Below are 19,840 nucleotides of genomic sequence, written 5' to 3' on the forward strand. Positions count from 1 at the left end.
AAAGTTCATGAAGTTTATCAAGATTCTTCTTCCTTGTACTTTGTAAACATTTGTAGTTTGAACAGCATCGTAAATTTAAATTGGATCATATTAGTACATTCTTTGCTTAATCAATTCCACATACTGATATGCTAAAGGTCTTAAGGGTTGTGCATGCATACAAATGTTTTAAGTTACCTTTTCCTCTGAGGTTATATGTTTCCTCTTTTTTTGAGAAGAATCGTTGTGCATTCTAGGGTAGCAGGTTATAATTTTAGCTGTTTGCAAATGTACCAAATCATTGAGTTTCAGTATTTTGGAGTCAATAAATAAAGTGCATTATGTATTATTCTGACGGATCTTTTTTGTAACACAGTTAGTGAATGAAGTGTATTTTTGTAGTTGTTTCCCCAAATTTCCACACAATAACTCAGATATGGTAACACTAGCAAGCAGTAGAGAATATGAAGTGATTTTTGGTCCAGGACATCATTTGCTTGATTCATTATTAAAATATTTCTTGCCACCTTATGTTGTATATTTTATATGAGATTTCCAGTTAATTTGATCAGAAAATTAAATAAAAATTATGTTTTTAGTATAATCACTAATTATCAATTTGGCTGTCATAGTATTATTTTTTTAAATTTTTGCCCCCAATACCTTTTCTACTAATACTACTGTATTTGTGTTCCCAAACTTTTGTCCACATGTTGTATTTTCTCTGCTGCCCTCAAGTGGTTAAAAAGAACAAAGCTTTATTTAGTATGTAGTTGTTACCATGCAGAATGGCTACTGCATGCATTCTACACTGGGAATACAATTAACTATTACCTCAATTGTCCCAAAATGCATTAATAATATTTAACCATAACATAGCCATTTGTTTTCAACATTTCCTAGCATGCCTGAGCTGTTCCTATTTTTCCACTGTGTGTACATCTCTTCAACGTACTGCATTGCATTCTTTCACTGGAGCCAGGCCAGTGACGCGTACTGTGAAAGATGACAAAAACAATGTGACCTTGACCATTTCCACATGTGCTTGTGAGCACACGCCAGTGAACTCCGTCTGACATGTAGATGTGACGGCGGCGATAACTGCAACCAGATTATCTGAACCCAGGTCACCTTCCATCAGGGCTTCTCTATAGTAAACACTCTCATGTCTTTTTAAATGACTGTCTGTGGTCTCTCTTGATAACCCTATTCATTTATGACTATAATTACCAGTTTGATTCCCAGTGGGGGCCACCCAGGCTACAAACCCAGCGTGGAGTCATGGTATGGCTCACAACGTCACTTGGGGTCAAATCCTACCACCAAAATGTCCTCACGGTTCATATGTTTTGTCAAGAAAAACCACTGAGCTCACCAGGCTGCGTCAAGCTTGTAAAACCCTTTCATCTATTTTTATTATTTGTTAGCTGACCTTTGGTGCAAAAGAAAAACATGCAGCAATGTTTGTTTCCAACTTCTTTTATTCTGACTGTTTTGTGTGGAATTTGCATTATTATATACAGTATATATATATATATATATATATATATATATATATATATATATATATATATATATATATATATATATATATATATATATATATATATATATATATATATATATATTGAACAAAAATAAACAATATAAAAGCAACACTTTTGTGTTTGCTCCCATTTTTCATGAGTTGAACTCAAAGATTTAAAACTTCTACTATATACACCAAATACCTATTCCTCTCAAATATTGTTCACAAATCTGTTTAAAATCTGTGTTAGTGAGCATTTCATTTTTTATTTGCCAAGATAATCCATCCCACTTCAAAGGTGTGGCGTATTAAGATGCTAATTAAACAGCATGATTATTGCACAAATGTGGCTAAGGCTTCCCACAATAAAAGGCCACTCTGTTGTATCACACAGCACAGTGCCACAGAAGTCGCAAGTTTTAAGGGAGCGTGCAGTTGGCATGTTGACTGCAGGAATTTCCACCACAGCTGTTGCCAGTGAATTGAATGTTCATTTCTCTACCATAAGCCTTCTCCAAAAGCGTTTCAGAGAATTTGGCAGTACATCCAACCGGCCTCGCAAACTTAGACCACGTGTAACCACACCAGCCCAGGACTTCCACATCCAGCAGGTGCACCTCCATTATCATCTAGGATGAGCCACCCGGACAGCTGGTGCAACAATTAGTTTGCATAACCAAAGAATTTCTGCACAAACTGTGAGAAACCGTCTGAGGGAAGCTCATCTGCATGCTTGTCGTCCTCATCGGGGTCTCGACCTGACTGCAGTTCGTCATCGTAACCGACCTGAGTGGGCACATGCTCACATTCAATGGCGTCTGGCACATTGGAGAGGCCTTCTCTTCACAAATTAATCCCAGGTTTCACTGGTCAGGGCAGATGGCGGACAGCGTGTATGACGGTTTGCTGATGTTTGTGAATTGAGTGGCCCATGGTGGGGGTGGAGTAAGCGTATGTTATAGACATCGAACGCAATTGCATTTCATTGATGCCATTTTGAATGCACAGAGATACCATGACAAAATCTTGAGACCCAATGTCGTGCCATTCACCCGAGACCATCACCTCATGTTGCAGCATGAAAATGCACGGTCCCATGTTGCAAGGATCTGTACACAATTCCTGGAAGCTGAAAAAAATCCCAGTTCTTGCATGGCCAGCAGACTCACCGGACATGTCACCCATTGAGCATGTTTGGGATTGTGGATCGGCGTGTTCCAGTTCCTGCCAATATCCAGCAAATTTGCACAGCCATTGAAGAGGAGTGGACCAACATTCACCAATGATATATTCACCAACAATATTTGAGAGAAATAGGTCTTTTGTGTATATAGTAAAAGTTTTATATCTTTGAGTTCATAAAAAATGGGAGCAAAAAAAAAAGTTGTATATATATATATATATATATATATATATATATATATATATATATATATATATATATATGTATGTGTGGGGAAAAAAATCACAAGACTATTTCATCTCTACAGGCCTGTTTCATGAGGGGGGTACCCTCAATCGTCAGGAGACCTTATTAAGACATATATATATATGTATATATATATATATATATATATATATATATATATAATGCTTGTATGGGTTTTGCCCTAGGTGAGTTATCTCCCAAAGTCCAAAAACATGTTAGGGTATTGCTGGGTTGCATATGAGGTCTCGTCCGGCTCATTGAATACGCGTGGTAGTCAAGCTAGCGTTTGTTACCAGAGGCAAGATTTCAGCACATAGACAAAGTTGACATCTACAGTTATATTTTGATAAAGATAAAAAACACGCTACTGGTAAACGGCGTGTGCTACAGCAACAAACATGCCAGTAGACACAAAGTTAAATCTTGAAATGCAACCTGCATATTATCCGGGTGAATATTGATCAATCAATCAATCAATGTTTATTTAGCCCTAAATCACAAGTGTCTCAAAGGGCTGCACAAGCCACAACGACATCCTCGGTACAGAGCCCACATAAGGGCAAGGAAAAACTCACCCCAGTGGGACGTCGATGTGAATGACTATGAGAAACCTTGGAGAGGACCGCATATGTGGGTAACCCCCCCCTCTAGGGGAGACCGAATGCAATGGATGTCGAGTGGGTCTGACATAATATTGTGAGAGTCCAGTCCATAGTGGATCCAACATAATAGTAAGAGTCCAGTCCATAGTGGGGCCAGCAGGAAACCATCCCGAGCGGAGACGGGTCAGCAGCGCAGAGATGTTCCCAACCGATGCACAGGCGAGCGGTCCACCCCGGGTCCCGACTCTGGACAGCCAGCACTTCATCCATGGCCACCGGACCCCCCCCCCCAACAAGGGAGAGGGGAGCAGAGGAGAAAAGAAAAGAAACGGCAGATCAACTGGTCTTGATGCCAATTTCCATGACACAGCCACACACAAAGATGTAGTAGATCTGATGCTTTTCCAAGTTTTCATCCGTTTTGAGGTGTAGAATGACGTCTGGAGCACAATAGTTCGATATGTGTGGGAGCTCGACCAACTCGACAACTGGTTTTCACTCCTGGAGTGAAGTCACGTGTCGGAATACAAGCAATAGTTGGAGACGGAATTGTTTTTGATGGTGTGAATGTGAGTGTGAATGGTGTTTTTTCTCTATTGTGATGGCCAGTTCTAAATCTGCTGGAATCTGCTGGGATAGGCTCCGGCTCACCTGTTACTCAGAACAGGTTAAGCTGTGCAGGAAATTAATGAAAAGTTATGGCATTGTAGGTTGATAGGTCAAACATAAACATTTTCTTTTTGTGTATTGTTGCAATGGAGAATGCATTATTTAAAGAAATACTGCATACAGTACAGTAGTACCTCAACTTAGGAGTGTTTTGAGACAAGAACTATCCCTCTGCGAATTGTAATGCTTTAAATTGCAAGCAAAAATTTGAGTTACAAGCACCCCCACCATTAGTTGGCGTAGCAAATGTCACAGTGAACCCCGTAAGTTCCACCCAAAACGTCCAGTCTTACTCGCTAGCATTAGCTTATAGCTAGAGATCGACATAACTTTGACTTCCAAGCATGGGAAGGAATACAGTGAGAGTGAAGGACAGTGCTGAGAAAAAGAAGTGGATGATGTTCATTTAATTTAGCAAAATAAATCATCACAAACATGACTGTCACCAACTTGGCGACACCCAACCCATATTCAATTGAATGCACTACAAAGACAAGATATTTGATGTTCAAACTCATAAACTTTATTTTTTTTTTCCAAATAATAATTAACTTAGAATTTCATGGCTGCAACATGTGCCAAATTAGTTGGGAAAGGGCATGTTCACCACTGTGTTACATCACCTTTTCTTTTAACAACACTCAATAAATGATTGGGAACTGAGGAAACTAATTGTTGAAGCTTTGAAAGTGGAATTCTTTCCCATTCTTGTTTTATGTAGAGCTTCAGTCGTTCAACAGTCCGGGGTCTCCCTGCTGTCGTATTTTACGCTTCATAATGCGCCACACATTTTCGATGGGAGACAGGTCTGGACTGCAGGCGGACCAGGAAAGTACCCGCACTCTTTTTTTACGAAGCCACGCTGTTGTAACACGTGCTGAATGTGGCTTGCCATTGTCTTGCTGAAATAAGCAGGGGCGTCCATGAAAAAGACGGTGCTTAGATGGCAGCATACGTTGTTCCAAAACCTGTATGTACCTTTCAGCATTAATGGTGCCTTCACAGATGTGTAAGTTACCCATGCCTTGGGCACTTATGCACCCTCATACCATCACAGATTCTGGCTTTTGAACTTTGCGTCGATAACAGTCTGGATGGTTCGCTTCCCCTTTGGTCCGGATGACACGATGTCGAGTATTTCCAAAAACAATTTGAAATGTGGACTCGTCAGACCACAGAACACTTTTCCACTTTGCATGAGTCCATCTTAGATGATCTCGGGCTCAGAGAAACCGGTGGCGTTTCTGGATGTTGTTGATAAATGGCTTTCGCTTTGCATAGTAGAGCTTTAACTTGAACTTACAGATGTCGCGACGAGCTGTATTTAGTGACAGTGGTTTTCTGAAGTGTTCCTGAGCCCATGTGGTGATATCCTTTAGAGATTGATGTCGGTTTTTGATACAGTGCCGTCTGAAGGATGGAAGGTCACGGTCATTCAATGTTGGTTTCCGGCTATGCCGCTTACGTGGAGTGATTTCTCCAGATTCTCTGAATCTTTTGATGGACCGTAGATGTTGAAATCCCTAAATGTCTTGCAATTGCACTTTGAGAAACGTTGTTCTTAAACTGTTTGACTATTTGCTCACGCAGTTGTGGACAAAGGGGTGTACCTCGCCCCATCCTTTCATGTGAAAGACTGAGCATTTTTTAGGAAGCTGTTTTTATACCCAATCATGGCACCCACCTGTTCCCAATTAGCCTGCACATCTGTGGGATGTTCCAAATAAGTGTTTGATGAGCATTCCTCAACTTAATCAGTATTTATTGTCACCTTTCCCAACTTCTTTGTCACGTGTTGCTGGTATCAAATTCTAAAGTTAGTGATTATTTGCAAAAAAAAATATGTTTATCAGTTTGAACATCAAATATGGGTTGAAAATTATTTGCAAATCATTGTATTCCGTTTATATTTACATCTAACACAATTTCCCAACTCATATGGAAACGGGGTTTATATAAAAGGCAGCCATTTATCCATGAAAATATGGAATAGCTGCTGGTGGTGTGTTTGACAGAGAAGCAGCTGGAAGGAGATACCGTAGAAGTCCATTCTCAGTGGTAAATGCTGTATAATAATATTACATTACTTCATAAAACTACTGTAGTTATTAGTGAAGTCGTAACTTTTATTCTATTGTTTTTATGCAATATTTCTTATTGCAAAGTTTTTTTTCTTTTTAAAAGGCATGTTACTTGTTAAAATGTTGCTGTTTCAGGGGGAAAGCACCAAATAAATAGATTTTAGTTCATTTCAGTGGGAGACGTTGATTTGAGATTCAAGTGTTTTGAGTTAAGAGCTCCGTTACAGAACAAATTATCTTGTAAGTTTAAATACAACAGTATTGCACGGTACTATTTGCACACATACAGTATATTGTCATTTTTGACATCATAGTCCTACATGTAGGTGGTCGACACACTTGACAATCAAGGTAAAGTGTTGATTATATTGGATTATGATACACACCTAACAATGTATTGAGGCATGTGGTCTATCTGAGGCCACTAATTCAAGCTATAGGGTATATTTAGATTTTTAACATCATATTTATGTCATGATCCGTCACCCGGGTCATGGCATGATTTATGTTTGGTAGTTTTCCTGTTTTAGTCTGTTTCCTGGGTGCACCCTCTTTCCCTGTTTACTGTTGGTTTCCTTGGGCACTGATTCTCCTCACCTGTCTTTGTTTAGCAATTAGTGTTCCCACCAGGTGTTTTGGTTGATCACTCCCCTTTATAGTTTTCTGTCACCCAGCACTAGTTGCTGGGTCAATGTTTGCTATAGGCAACAATTACGTTCTCCTGTTTTTTTCCTCGCTCTAGTGATTTTTCTACACACTAGCATTCCTCGTTTTTCACCCTGGTGACATTTTTTTTTTTTTTTAGCTCCACACTTGTTAGCGTCCTCCGTTTTGTATTTTTTTTATCCTCCCTTAAAATAATTAAAACCTTAATCCTACAAACCCTGTTTCCATATGAGACATTTTTGCATAAGAGGAAACAGTAACATAGATGTAAACATGCATATGAAATACAAACCATAATATTAAATTATACAGTACATCAATACATACCAGACCTAGGCAATTACAAACCCTGTTTCCATATGAGTTGGGAAATTGTGTTAGATGTAAATATAAACGGAACACAATGATTTGCAAATCATTTTCAACCCATATTCAGTTGAATATGCTACAAAGACAACATATGTGATGTTCAAACTGATAAACATTTTTTTTTTGCAAATAATCATTAACTTTAGAATTTGATGCCAGCAACACGTGACAAAGAAGTTGGGAAAGGTGGCAATAAATACTGGTAAAGTTGAGAAATGCTCATCAAACACTTATTTGGAACATCCCACAGGTGAACAGGCAAATTGGGAACAGGTGGGTGCCATGATTGGTTATAAAAGTAGATTCCATGAAATGCTCAGTCATTCACAAACAAGGATGGGGCGAGGGTCACCACTTTGTCAACAAATGCGTGAGCAAATTGTTGAACAGTTTAAGAAAAACTATTCTCAATCAGCTATTGCAAGGAATTTAGGGATTTCCCCATCTACGGTCCGTAATATCATCAAAGGGTTCAGAGAATCTGGAGAAATCACTGCACGTAAGCAGCTAAGCCCGTGACCTTCGATCCCTCAGGCTGTACTGCATCAACAAGTGACATCGGTGTGTAAAGGATATCACCACATGGGCTCAGGAACACTTCAGAAACCCACTGTCAGTAACTACAGTTGGTCGCTACATCTATAAGTGCAAGTTAAAACTCTCCTATGCAAGACGAAAATCGTGTATCAACAACACCCAGAAACGCCGTCGGCTTCGCTGGGCCTGAGCTCATCTAAGATGGACTGATACAAAGTGGAAAAGTGTTCTGTGGTCTGACGAGTCCACATTTCAAATTGTTTTTGTAAACTGTGGACGTCGTGTCCTCCGGACCAAAGAGGAAAAGAACCATCCGGATTGTTATAGGCGCAAAGTTGAAAAGCCAGCATCTGTGATGGTATGGGGGTGTATTGGTGCCCAAGACATGGGTAACTTACACATCTGTGAAGGCACCATTAATGCTGAAAGGTACATACAGGTTCTGGAGCAACATATGTTGCCATCCAAGCAACGTTACCATGAACGCCCCTGCTGATTTCAGCAAGACAATGTCAAGCCACGTGTTACATCAACGTGGCTTCATAGTAAAAGAGTGCGGGTACTAGACTGGCCTGCCTGTAGTCCAGACCTGTCTCCCATTTAAAATGTGTGGCACATTATGAAGCCTAAAATACCACAACGGAGACCCCCGGACTGTTGAACAACTTAAGCTGTACATCAAGCAAGAATGGGAAAGAATTCCACCTGAGAAGCTTGATAAATGTGTCTCCTCAGTTCCTAAACGTTTACTGAGTGTTGTTGAAAGGTAAGGCTATGTAACACAGTGGTGAACATGCCCTTTCCCAACTACTTTGGCACGTGTTGCAGCCATGAAATTGTAAGTTAATTATTATTTGGAAAAAAAAAAATAAGTTTATGAGTTTAAACATCAAATATCTTGTCTTTGTAGTGCATTCAATTGAATATGGGTTGAAAAAGATTTGCAAATCATTGTATTCCGTTTATATTTACATCTAACACAATTTCCCAACTCGTATGGAAATGGGGTTTGTACCTGCACGCCGTTCCAGCTTGTTTTCTGCGTTGGAGGGAACACACAACAATTTATTTGTTTGTAGTGAGGTGTCTATTAAGAACTGCGTCCATTGTTTGAAGAAATAAGGCATTTATTCGAGGTGAGCTCTTGCGAAACAGAGCAGAGGCCACTATTTCAATAAATACTGAATGCAATTCCTTTCATCATAAAGGTTTTTTATCGTTTTAGGTAGGCAACATACCCAGTGATTAATAGATGTATGCGTCTATTAGAGCGCAGGTCAGTATTTGAAGAAGTAGTGTATAGTTTGATGTTTGACGTCTAATTAATTTGTTTAAGTCAGGGGTCGGCAACCCGCGGCTCTAGAGCCGCATGCGGCTCTTTAGCGCCGCCCTAGTGGCTCTCTGGAGCTTTTTCAAAAATGGAAAAAGATGAGGGGAAAAAAAATTTTTTTTTGTTTTAATATGGTTTCTGTAGGAGGACAAACATGACACAAACCTCCCTAATTGTTATAAAGCACACTGTTTATATTAAACATGCTTCACTGATTCGAGTATTTGGCGAGCACCGTTTTGTCCTACTAATTTTGGCGGTCCTTGAACTCACCGTAGTTTGTTTACATGTATAACTTTCTCCGACTTTCTCGGACGTGTTTTATGCCACATTTTTTTCTGTCTCATTTTGTCCACCAAACTTTTAACGTTGTGCATGAATGCACAAAGGTGAGTTTTGTTGATGTTATTGACTTGTGTGGAGTGCTAATCAGACATATTTGGTCACTGCATGACTGCAAGCTAATCGATGCTAACATGCTATTTAGGCTAGCTATATGTACATATTGCATCATTATGCCTTATTTGTAGGTATATTTGAGGTCATTTAGTTTCCTTTAAGTCATCTTAATTCAATTTATATCTCATGACACACTATCTGTATGTAATATGGTTTAATTTTTTTTGCGGCTCCAGACAGATTTGTTTTTGTATTTTTGGTCCAATATGGCTCTTTCAACATTTTGGGTTGCCGAGCCCTGGTTTAAGTGGACAAACAGGCAGAGCAGCGACTAGAAAAGAGTCCATTATTTGAAGGAATAAGGCATGTATTTAAGTTAGATGACACACCCGACAACAAACTGAGACACAGCATCTGTTAGTAAAAATGTGTGTTTTATTTTTATATATTCTATTCATTTCATTCAGTGGAAAACGCAATGATTCATTGAGGCAAGGCGTCTATCAGAGCTGAGGCCATTGTTTGAAGAACTACAGAATGTTTTACTTTTGGACATTATATTTAATGTTAAAGTGGAAAACAGACACAAAAACTGACAGCGTCTATAGTGTGGAGGCCACTATTTGAAAAAATACAGTATGTAAGACTTTTCATATTTATTCGAGTAAGCATATGATGCACCCTACAATACAACAGTGTTTATATTTTAGTCTATCATGCGTTCATTTACTGTAACAACAGAGCGAATCTGACCAATGACACAGGAAAGAAGACGGGTTCAGGTTGATTATAGATTGTTGGTAGACTGACATAGATTGGCATGTTCTTTGAGGTAAGCAGCATAAACACAAGCACGCAGAAGGGAAGTCAGCGGTGAATGGCCATAAAAGAGCAGGACGGCGTGTTTTGTATTCTGGTGTCGGACGGGGAAAGCCCAGTAACCTCCTAGTGTTGCTTCAACAAACAGCAGCCAGGGGAGACGACCACAGACAGGACCACAGTCAAAACACACATTTGCATTGCACACACATGCGGCACACGATATATGTGTGTTGTGCGGGATGTGTCTCGGCCAACGGGAAAGTCCTCAGTGCAAATATTGTAGCTGAGAGGAAGCAGAGTGACATCTGGTGCGCATGTGTCCTCACTCCACTGTCTGCATGGCCGCTTGTCAAACATGCTCGCTAACTGGCGGCTTATATTCCAAGTCTGCAGAGAACTGCTCAGTGCGTTCGCAGCCAATGAGATGAAAAGAATAAAATGATATACGGCCAAATGTATGGGGAGTCTTTTGCGCAGTGGTATAATAAAGTGCAACACAGTGACACATTACATAGTTAGCACTCTGGCCTTTAAATTTTGTTGGTGGCCCCTTTTTGATCTTTAATACTACTTCTTTGTTATTGTTATTCCTACACTACTGAAGGGCCACCACTTCACCCTGAACCAGGGCTGTCCAACTGGTTTTGATAGTTATGCCTTCCCTCAGAGGGCCGTTTGTAACAGTGAATAAAATATAAATAAAACTATTTGCCTCATGATATTTTTAAACAATTGTCTATGCATTTGATAAGTAGATATTTTTGTTTACGGTACACTGTAAAAAAAAAAAAAAAAAAAAAAAATTGTGAATTTTGAAGGAAAATATGGCTAAATGTCCAAATTTTACTGTAAAAGGTAAGGTGTTTTTTACAGCATGTTACTGTAAATCAGTTCTTCTCAAATAGTGGGGCAAGCCTCCTTGGGGAACATGCTTTATCAGGATCATACTTCAAACCCCGCTTCGAAAAGCTATGCCCTGCACAACGTGCTGATTGTAGCCATTTACCCCGACTTTCTCATTTTGATTAAAAATAACAATTTTGGATCTGTTTTGTAGGTTAAAGTGTTTTATAAACTGGTGATGTTGCTGATCAATTTGAATGTAATATTATTTATTGAGTTTATTTAATTGCATTTTTCAGTATCAAATAATTCAAGTTGGTCAAAAAAAATGTATAGTTTGATTAAGGATTATTATTTCTTATTTCAGGCATATTGGAGTACTTTAGGAATCAATAAAGTACTATCTATCTATCTATTTTTAAAACTTTTCTGTTACAAACTAAAAAAAACAATGTTAATAAAAGTATGATTTGTTGTAAGTTGATCTATATGTCTTTCCTGTTTTGTTTGTCTTAATGTTAAAAAGAATACAATGTTATGCAGAGGTGTACTTTTTAGAGACGAATGTTACTGGTTATAGTCATGGCGGAGAGTGGGGGGAAAATGTTTTCTTCTAGAAATTTGTCAAAGTCTGGCGACTTTGTTACGAATGTCACGTTCATAGGAGCGGATCATTGCACAAGGATATCGTAGCAACCCGGTATTAATGTGTCGTGTTAAAGAGTTGTGTGATTTACAACTGTCTGTGAGGCCATGAATGTGTCATGCCGAGTACTGAGTGAGTGTGGCTGGGGGCCGAGTTGGACGGCTGTGTGCAGAGACATGGTTGCCAACAACAGTAACCTGCTTTGTTTTTGCCCAAAAAAACATTTGTTTGTCATCCTAACAACTAATCAAATCAAATCAAATCAACTTTATTTATAAAGCACATTTAAAATTTACCACAGGGGTAGCCAAAGTGCTGTACAATGAACAGGTTAAAAGATAAAACTAAGGTTGCAATGATTAAATCGATTAATCGATCTATTAGATTTATAGTCTGTTTTTTCAATTAATCCTTTAATGGGTGTAACTAATACAATTGTGATTACCGGTAGTAGGAACTTTAACTATGTGACGTAGTTACACCACGGCCCCTGCAATAGAGCACACTTAGGAGCGGTGGTGTGTGGGTGCCGTGAACTGTGTGGCGGCAAACAGCGGAGAATTTTTTTTTTTTTTTTAATCAAAGCTCACATGTTAAAAGTGATATTTCAATATTGACATTTTATTATAAATATAGAATGGAATTTATAGCAATCAAAAAAATATTTGTTGATTTTAACTATTTTCTCTAAAATACGCATTGAAGCTATAACATGTGTTTTATCTAGTTATTCGATTAATCAAACAAACTAATCGATAGATTAGTCGATTACTATAATAATCGATAGCTGCAGCCCTGATTACAAAATATGGGCAGTTGTTACAATACGATCTTTGTCAGTAATGGACAGTTGACACCAGAAGAGCAGCTAATATTTATACTCACCCTGAGCTTTTTATGGAACTCATTTTCACTTCCATGGTGATGGCTTTACTCTTCCTCAGAGCACTATCACCAGAAAAGCCTGCCTTACCCTTGGGACACATAACGAAGTGCAAAATGTTAACTAATAAGTAGGGCTGTAAAGATAAACTGTATTAATGATAAGCCCGCTAAAATTCCCGAGTACTGTTAGTGTTTTAAATAAAAATAATTGAAAAACCATGATTTATACCTGCAATTTGATAAACGCATGGACTGACTGGCGCCAGCTCACTAGCTTTAATTCCAACATTAAAACATGAGACATTTTCATCTTTCCCCTTTTAAGGAACAATCTAAACCAGGGGTAGGGAACCTATGGCTCTAGAGCCAGATGTGGCTCTTTTGATGACTGCATCTGGCTCTCAGATAAATCTTAGCTGACATTGCTTAACACGATAAGTAATGAATAATTCCGCTGGTAATCACAGTGTTAAAAATAACGTTCAAAATATAAAACATTCTCATGCATTTTAATCCATCCATCCGTTTTCTACCACACCTGTTCAAGAAGCCGCATTAATGGTAAGAATGATTTTATTTATTATTGGTTAGCTTCAGAATAACAATGTTATTAAAAAGAATAAGAGACTTATTATACTCTAAAAATGTTGGTCTTACTTAAAAATGCACGCATCTAGTTGTATTCAGTGTTAAAAAATATTAATTGGCTCTCACGGAAATACATTTTAAAATATTTGGCTTTCATGGCTCTCTCAGCCAAAAAGGTTCTCGACCCTGATCTAAACCTATAAACACACATTGCTGTCTGAGCAACGAAGATATTCAATGTGCATACAAGCTGTAGTATTCCGACTTATTTCCAACGTTGGATCTGCATTGTTGGTTGGGAAATGACCAAATTTCAATGGTCAAATCAACGTCACAACCTGACATTGATTAAAGGGGAACATTATCACAATTTCAGAAGGGTTAAAACCATTAAAAATCAGTTCCCAGTGGCTTATTATATTTTTTGAAGTTTTTTTCAAAATTTACTCATCACGCAATATCCCTAAAAAAAGCTTCAAAGTGCCTGATTTTAACCATCGTTATATACACCCGTCCATTTTCCTGTGACGTCACATAGTGATGCCAATACAAACAAACATGGCGGTTAGAACAGCAAGGTATAGCGACATTAGCTCGGATTCAGACTCGGATTTCAGCGGCTTAAGCAATTCAACAGATTACGCATGTATTGAAACGGATGGTTGTAGTGTGGAGGCAGGTAGCGAAAACGAAATTGAAGAAGAAACTGAAGCTATTGAGCCATATCGGTTTGAACCGTATGCAAGCGAAACCGACGAATACGACACGACAGCCAGCGACACGGGAGAAAGCGAGGACGAATTCGGCGATCGCCTTCTAACCAACGATTGGTATGTGATTGTTTGGCATTAAAGGAAACTAACAACTATGAACTAGGTTTACAGCATATGAAATACATTTGGCAACAACATGCACTTTGAGAGTGCAGACAGCCCAGTTTTCATCAATTAATATATTCTGTAGACATACCCTCATCCGCTCTCTTTTCCTGAAAGCTGATTTGTCCAGTCCAGTTGGAAATGCATCTGCTTTGAGTGTCGCAGGATATCCACACATTCTTGCCATCTCTGTTGTAGCATAGCTTTCGTCGGTAAAGTGTGCGGAACAAACGTCCAATTTCTTGCCACTTTCGCATCTTTGGTCCACTGGTGCAACTTGAGTCCGTCCCTGTTCGTGTTGTTACACCCTCCAACAACACACCGACGAGGCATGATGTCTCCAAGGTACGGAAAACAGTCAAAAAAACGGAAAATAACAGAGCTGATTTGACTCGGTGTTTGTAATGTGTTTGAGAAAATGGCGGATTGCTTCCCGATGTGACGTCACGTTGTGACGTCATCGCTCCGAGAGCGAATAATAGAAAGGCGTTTAATTCGCCAAAATTCACCCATTTAGAGTTCGAAAATCGGTTAAAAAAATATATGGTCTTTTTTCTGCAACATCAAGGTATATATTGACACTTACATAGGTCTGGTGATAATGTTCCCCTTTAAACGTGGTCTAAAAGCATGTTGTGTCAACGTTATGTTTGAGTTGCTCAACAATACGACCTAATTCAACAAATTCTCAACGTTATTTTAATGTCTCGTGCCTGTTTGGGTAAGTACTTTTTGAGCACATTCGACAACACCACAAGAATAATAGTACCCATGATCATTTTGGTCACAATAACCGTGATATGATGTATTTATAACGTTAACTAATAAGCAATGTTATTCTTCCTCAGTGTAGCACATTGCGCATTTTTCCGCCACATGCGTTGTAACTACAGTTCTTGAACATGTCTCATGTTTATGGACTGAAATAACAATTGAACTGAATTTATGTGAGCTTGTTCGTAACCACAAAATGTCGTGAACCGAGGACCACCTGTATTGATTTCTACTTTATAGGATGATTAAGTAAAAACAATAGTCTGGGGTGAGCTGAAAACCAAGAACATCCGTTTTTGGGCGCAAAAGGGGGCGCCCCAACCATATTGTATTCTTTCAGAGGACGCTCCCTGAGTCAGACTTTGAAAACCCCTTGGCTAGAAAATTACATTTATTTGCAGTTTTTCTATATCACTTTGCAAGTGAAACAATACAAACCACAATGCTAGTCAGCGTTGAAGGAGTGGATGCAAGCAGATCACACTTGTTAGCAACAGAGAAGCTGAAACAATTGACTCTTGTTGTTAAAGTATTTAGTTGGACTGAAACATCTGACTTAATTGTTCAGAAATCTATTCGCAAGTGACGAAAAGATGCCAAAAGAGCAGCGAGAGACATGATGAAGACCAAGAGGCATGATGGAATCCTACACAAGCAATTAAATCATGTTATTAAGTCAGTCATGAGGTTCCAACACCGAAGTCAAAGCGTGATATTCTTCTCAGACTCTAAGAAGCACTCAACTGACTTGAAGCCAGCGAGTCCACCAGGAGTTACAACTTTACAGCTCTGACCTTTCCTTCAACTCGCTCTTACTGGAAGTCTTCGGGCAGGCATTCAGAAATATTTCCTTCTTGATCCAAAAAAGATGTGCTGGAGATGACTTTCACTGTCACCGTTGTTCACTCCATGCCCCTCTCGTGCAGCTCTTCACCGCCTCCCTCACCTGGGCCTTTCAGCAGGAGTCGGCACCGCCCAAGTACCAGTACCGCCACCAGGTGACCTCCGAGCTCCTCCTGTGCGACCAGTGTCCCCCTGGCACGTCCGTGAGGCGACACTGCAGCGCCGACAGGCCCACGGAATGCCGAGCCTGCCCTGAGAGACACTTTGCTGACAACTGGCACTGGGGGGACTCGTGCCAACACTGCACCTCGGTAGGTAGGAGACCCCTACAAGGTTCATCGTAGTTTCTCCCCCACCTGTTTCTCTGTTTAACTTCCGACCAAACTCATGTCTGTTTCCTAACTTATTTCAATTTTTTTTATCCAGCTTTCGTGTGATTTTCCTATGTTGTCTAGGTGCTGGTATTGTATGCCAACATGTAGGTTCATGTCTGCATTCATGACCTCTTACGTGTTTTGTCGATCATTAATGTTTACTTCTACATATTCTACACCAGTGTTTTTCAACCACTGTGCCGCGGCACACTAGTGTGCCGTGAGATACAGTCTGGTGTGCCGTGGGAGATTATCTAATTTCACCTATGGGTTAAAAATATTGTTTGCAAACCAGTAATTATAGTCTGCAAATTATGTGTTGTTGAGTGGTCGGTGCCGTCTAGAGCTCGGTAGAGTAACCGTGTAATACTCTTCCATATCAGTAGGATATGATGTCGGAAACAGCGGGAGGCACCGTACAGGTAAAAAGGTGTCTAATGCTTAAACCAAAAATAAACAAAAGGTGAGTGCCGCTAAGAAAAGGCATTGAAGCTTTGGGAAGGCTATGCCGAACAAAGCTAAGACTGAACTGTCTACAAAGTAAACAAAAACAGAATGCTGGATGACAGCAAAGACTTACTGTGGAGCAAAGATGGCGTCCACAATGTACATCCGAACATGACAAAGAAGGATAAAAACAACTAAAATATTTTGGATTGCTAAAACAAAGTAGATGCGGGAAATATCGCTCAAAGGAAGACATGAAACTGCTGCAGGAAAATACCAAAAAAAGAGAAAAAGCCACCAGAATACATACTTGCCAACCCTCCCGGATTTTCCGGGGGACTCCCGAAATTCAGCGCCTCTCCCGAAAACCTCCCGGGACAAATTTTCTCCCACAATATAAACAGCGTACCTGCCCAATCACGTTATAACTGTAGAATGATGGAGGGCGAGTTCTTGGTTTCTTGTGTGGGTTTATTGTTAGGCAGTTTCATTACGTCCTCTCAGCGCGGCAACAACACACAACAACAGCAGTCACGTTTTCGTCTACCGTAAAGCAGTTCGCCTGCTGTAAACAGCAATGTTGTGACACTCTTAAACAGGACAATACTGCCATCTACTGTACATATGTGACAATAACATCTAGGGCTTTTAGAGAGTGCAGTGCACAACTGCGCACACAACAAGGAGACGAAACAGAATGCATCATCAGAGAGGGTGTTCAGCATGGTTAGAAAAATAGTGACAGAGAATAGAACAAGGATGGACAATTCAACCCTTAACTCAACAACGAGTAGATGAGTGTTATGTGTGTGTATATGTGTAAATAAATGAACACTGAAATTCAAGTATTTCTCTTATTTATATATATATATATATATATATATATATATATATATATATATATATATATATATATATATATATATATATATATATATATATATATAATAAAATAAATATATATATAGCTAGAATTCACTGAAAGTCAAGTATGTCTTATATATATATATGAAATACTTGACTTGGTGAATTCTAGCTGTAAATATACTCCTCCCCTCTTATCCACGCCCCCAACCACGACCCCCCCCACACCCCCCCCCCCACACCCACACCCACACACACTCACCTCCCGAAATCGGAGGTCTCAAGGTTGGCAAGTATGCCAAAATAGGAGCGCAAGACAAGAACTAAAACACTACACAAGAAAAACAGAAAACAACTCAAAATAAGTCAGGGCGTGATGTGACAGGTGGTGACAGTACACCTACTTTGAGACAAGAGCTATAGTGATGCATGCTTGGTTATGGTTTGAATTCATATCCAACAATTGCAACAACGACTTTTTACTGCCAGCTGAGTTTTATTTTTTAATGTATTCTGCTGGAGGTGTGCCTCCGGATTTTTTCAACGCAAAAAATGTGCCTTGGCTCAAAAAAGGTTGAAAACACTGTTCTACACATCCATGGCCTGCATGTGACATTTCTCCTGTGTGTGTGTGTGTGTGTGTGTGTGTGTGTGTGTTGTCCTTAGGTGTGCAAAGAGAGGCAGCTGGTGAAGCAGGAGTGCAACAGTACCCATGACAGAGTGTGTGAATGTGCTGCAGGTTTCCACCTAGTGGTCGAGTTCTGCATCACACACAGCCCCTGCCCATCTGGGTATGGAGTGGCAGCTTCGGGTAAAGTATTATTATGTTAAAGTTAAAGTACCAATAATTGTCACACACACACTCGGTGTGGCGAAATTATTCTCTGCATTTGACCCATCACCCTTGATCACCCCCTGGGAGGTGAGGGGAGCAGTGAGCAGCAGTGGTGGCCGCGCCCGGGAATTATTTTGTTGATTTAACCCCCAATTCCAACCCTTGATGCTGAGTGCCAAGTCAAGTAAATACTACAAAATGTGTTGATATAGTTGCATGTATTTGGTTCAGACGTGATTAATACTGCAGTCACCTTTGCACGATTCAACATGTCCAAAATGAAGTATGAAGAAGACACGTCTATTACTGATATGTCTTTTTGTTTACATTTTGTTCACTTAAAGAACAAAAGCAAATAGGAGAATAAAATGACACAAAATAGCTTGTCTTTTGTTGGGAAAAACAAAAAATAAAATTGTTTAACTTAAGATAAAAACTAAATTTTCCAAATGTAAAAAAAAATAAAGTGATGATACTGTACTGTATGCTAAAGTATGTCAACGAAACCGCCGCATCTTAGCTTTGTGTTAGCGGTAACAAAGCAAATGCTTGTATTATATAATCTAACCCCCTAGATATATTACAATTATTATCATTATTCATCTTTACTAATATTATATGCCCAACTCAAACATTATTGAGGGCTTTAGCACACTCCAAAACGTACCATATCTTGCAGGAAATATGTACACATGTTTATCATGACAGGATTCACGGAAATCAAAAATTTTAGTTTGAGTTCATTTGGAACATGCATACAATTACAACATGATACATCACAATAGCCAGTTTCTCTTTTCAACATGTTCATAAGGGAGTAGGAAGAAGCAGAGTTTATTTAATACTACCCCTTTTCCTTTACATAACAATTGCTAACACTTGTGTTTACTTCCTGTTCTCAATTTATTCACAATATACTCCATAAGCTATAATATTACAAAATAAATTATAAATAATTAGCGAAAGTAAGTTGTATTTCATATAGTGAGATACATAAGATTATCAATAAATTCAGAATATTTATCATGGTTCTTGTTCTTTGTACTTTGTAAACACTTTGAGTTTGAATAGTTTCTTGAAGTGGATCATATTGGTACATTTCTTTACTTAATTCATTCCATAATTGAATTCCACATACTGAGTGGAATGATGCTAAAGGTTTTAAGTGTTGTACGTGCATACAAATGTTTTAAATTAAATTTTTCTCTAAGGTTATATTTCTCCTCTTTTGTTGAGAAGAATTGTTGTATATTCTTGGGTAGCAGGTTATAGTTTGCTTTGTGCATAATTTTAGCTGTTTGCAACTTCACTATGTCATGGAAGTTCAGTATTTTTGATTCAATGAATAAAGGGTTTCAATGTTCTCTATATCCAACATTATCCATCCAACTATTTTCTACCGCTTGTCCCTTTTGGGGTCAGCTGCATTCGGGTGGAAGGTGGGGTACACCA

General features: G+C 39.1%; 1 protein-coding gene across 1 annotated transcript in view; it reads left to right on the forward strand.

Moving 5' to 3' along the window:
* LOC133592562 (tumor necrosis factor receptor superfamily member 11B-like) overlaps window positions 1-19,840 on the forward strand; it is a 52,467-nt gene that overhangs the window by 17,647 nt on the left and 14,980 nt on the right. The window contains exons 2-3 of the mRNA XM_061945190.1: window positions 15,952-16,179; window positions 18,220-18,364. Coding sequence (XP_061801174.1) covers window positions 15,952-16,179; window positions 18,220-18,364 — 373 coding nt within the window. The remainder of the gene's footprint in view (window positions 1-15,951; window positions 16,180-18,219; window positions 18,365-19,840) is intronic.

Source organism: Nerophis lumbriciformis, linkage group LG04 (assembly GCF_033978685.3).
Source record: "Nerophis lumbriciformis linkage group LG04, RoL_Nlum_v2.1, whole genome shotgun sequence".
Lineage (NCBI taxonomy): Eukaryota > Metazoa > Chordata > Actinopteri > Syngnathiformes > Syngnathidae > Nerophis > Nerophis lumbriciformis.